Consider the following 2586-nt stretch of genomic DNA (forward strand, 5'->3'; position numbering starts at 1 on the left):
TATTTGATATATTTAAATTTTTTTCCATACATATTATCTTCATTATTGAAATATTATTTTTTTGTTGCTCACTATTGTATATGGTAAATAATAATTACATACATTCTGTAAAAAAAAAAAAAGTAATAATAGTTACATACATGATACATGCAATGCAACAATAACAAATAATAAATAGTGAACCCACCAGTCAAAGTTAACCACCCATACCCATAAATAAATTAAATCAACAACACTTGATATTCAGAATGAAAACTTCTTTGGTAAAAAAAAAATGTTACATTACACACGAATTTTTTTTATATATTATAAAAAAAAAATATTTACTCTTTATTAAAAAAGGCTCTTCATTATAACATAACTCCTACTGAATATTTGTATCTGTTCTTTTTACATTGATTGAAAGAGTATGGAAATTAAATTGCAACTATTCATGTAAGAAGGTTTTTTGGCACAAAATAAAACTCATTTTTTGGTATGCAAACCACATTGTTGTTGTAATTGTTTGCTTTACTTATATATAACTTCTCCAAATATTTTTATTTTTCCATTTCTATTTCTCCAAAATCTTGAAAAGAATGAAAGGAAGGAAGCTCCTTATTTTGCCAATGCACGTTTCCTTGCTTTTTTTTTTTTCTATTAACAACAAACTTTACTTTGAAAGCAATTTTCTTTGCCTTTTCCACAAATGGTGCAAGATCATGATGCTTGCACACCCTGGCACTGCATCAACCAAGAGTGATATACACTTGGATAATTTTCTCTATTAATTTAGGTAACCCTATTTGACCGAAAGTCGCAAGAATTGTCGCCGATATCCAAATTTTTTTGGTTTTCACGGTATCCCCCCAACCCGGCAAGACAAGGACTAATCCGCCGCGGTACTGAACTCCATTTGCCGATATCTAAATTTTATCATCAAGAATTTGCAACTTTTTGTTCCTATTTGTAGAGTTCAAACTCGAGACTTGTTGAAAAATTTACGAGTTTGTCGACCACTCGACAAATTCGGTGTTAGTAATTTTGAGAACAGAAATATGAAAACATTGGTTAGGTGGGGTGATGAATGATGATGATAGCACAACAAAAGTGTGCCACTGATTTGTCTCTTTTGGTGGATGAAGTAAACAAGGTAGGGGATAAGGCACATGCAATAAAGGACCAATGCAAGTATTTGGGGTCATGCTTCTTTCTTCCTGTTATTTTGTGAATAACAAACTTCACAGATCTATAAGAGATAACTTCATTGGCCCTACATAACCTTTTCAATAATAATAATAATACCAACAATTTAGATTACTTGATACAATGTTACTTACAATTTATCAAACTTCTTTTAAAATTTCTCCTGATATAACTAGCAAGCCAATGACTAATCTTAACTTCATTTAAGATTTGTTACTAGTCAATTAAGTGTCGTATACATACGCTAAAATTCAAACTCTCGACACTTGCTTAAACGAACGAACGAACTAAGTCAGCTAACCACTTGACCAACCAAGTTGGCTTACAATTTATCAAACTGAGTAGAGATAGATTCTAGATGTAATATAAAGATATAACATATGTATACTTACATTCATTAAACAAGTAAAAAAATTCATGATCACAACAATATCAGACTAATAAAACTAGTCAATCATTAGTAAAATATAAAGTAAAATATTCATCTTTCTGCAATCTGCTAAACTTCAGTAAAATATGTGTGGATTGCTATTTGCTAATAGAGAATATATGTGATTAAATAGTAAAATAAAATCCATAGCATTACTAATCATTCCACTCCAATACAAAATCATCAATCTACAAAGACCCATTAAATTCCTTGGGCTCCAGTTCACCACAACCCTATAACTTGTGAATTTTGATGATCAAGACCTGTGAAAAGGATGAATCTTTAAACCAAAATGCATAGAATACACATGAACATTGCCTAGAAACTTGGAACTCAAAAACTCAAACATTGTAAAGAGCCGGATACAAGATCTCATTCTCTCCTCTCCTAAGTCCCTAGACACCAAATTCTTCCACACAAAAACACAAACCAACATTCTCTTCCTTCCTTCCGTGCTTACCATCGCATCGCCTTTCTTAAATTCCAAGACAAAGATTCCTTCAAGACTACCCTGCTAAAATCATAACATGCCAGAAAAAGAGTTAAAAGGCGATTAATTCCTGGGCTATTTATGCTATACATAAACCAAACCCAAAAACCTAAGAATATTTAGTCAGTAGTATTGTTTTCGTTGCTTTCTTGACCAAAGCGCTTCCTTCTGCACCAACATAGGTACTCAGGAATTGGCCCATCATCTCCAACGACCCAGCTATGTGCCGCAACATCACTCAGAGTCATCCTAAGTTTCGGGTCTGCAGAATACAAGTTTTAATTGAGAACCACATATAATTGTGTTGGTTTACGAGGAAAACCAAAATGCTTAGTTCATATACCTTTCAAAAGTAGTCCTTGTATTAGGTTCTTTACATGTGGGTTCAGATCATTTGGGAGTATTATTGGATTATTGACTATCTGGGATCACAGAAAATGGAATAGTAACATTCATTACGCATGCTGAACAGATGTAGCAT

The 2586-nt window shown here is 32.4% G+C and overlaps 1 protein-coding gene across 2 annotated transcripts in view; it reads right to left on the minus strand.

Annotated features, from left to right (window-relative positions):
• The window catches only part of LOC107629205 (serine/threonine-protein kinase GRIK2), a 5304-nt gene continuing 4455 nt past the window's right edge, over window positions 1738-2586 (minus strand). For both annotated transcript variants that reach the window (XM_021117801.1, XM_016331922.2), the window contains exons 12-13: window positions 2449-2527; window positions 1738-2367 (exon numbers count right to left, since the gene is read on the minus strand). In XM_021117801.1, the coding sequence (XP_020973460.1) occupies window positions 2225-2367; window positions 2449-2527 (222 nt within the window). In that variant the 3' untranslated portion in view covers window positions 1738-2224. The remainder of the gene's footprint in view (window positions 2368-2448; window positions 2528-2586) is intronic.

This window comes from Arachis ipaensis, chromosome B03, assembly GCF_000816755.2.
Source record: "Arachis ipaensis cultivar K30076 chromosome B03, Araip1.1, whole genome shotgun sequence".
NCBI classification, from domain to species: Eukaryota; Viridiplantae; Streptophyta; class Magnoliopsida; order Fabales; family Fabaceae; genus Arachis; species Arachis ipaensis.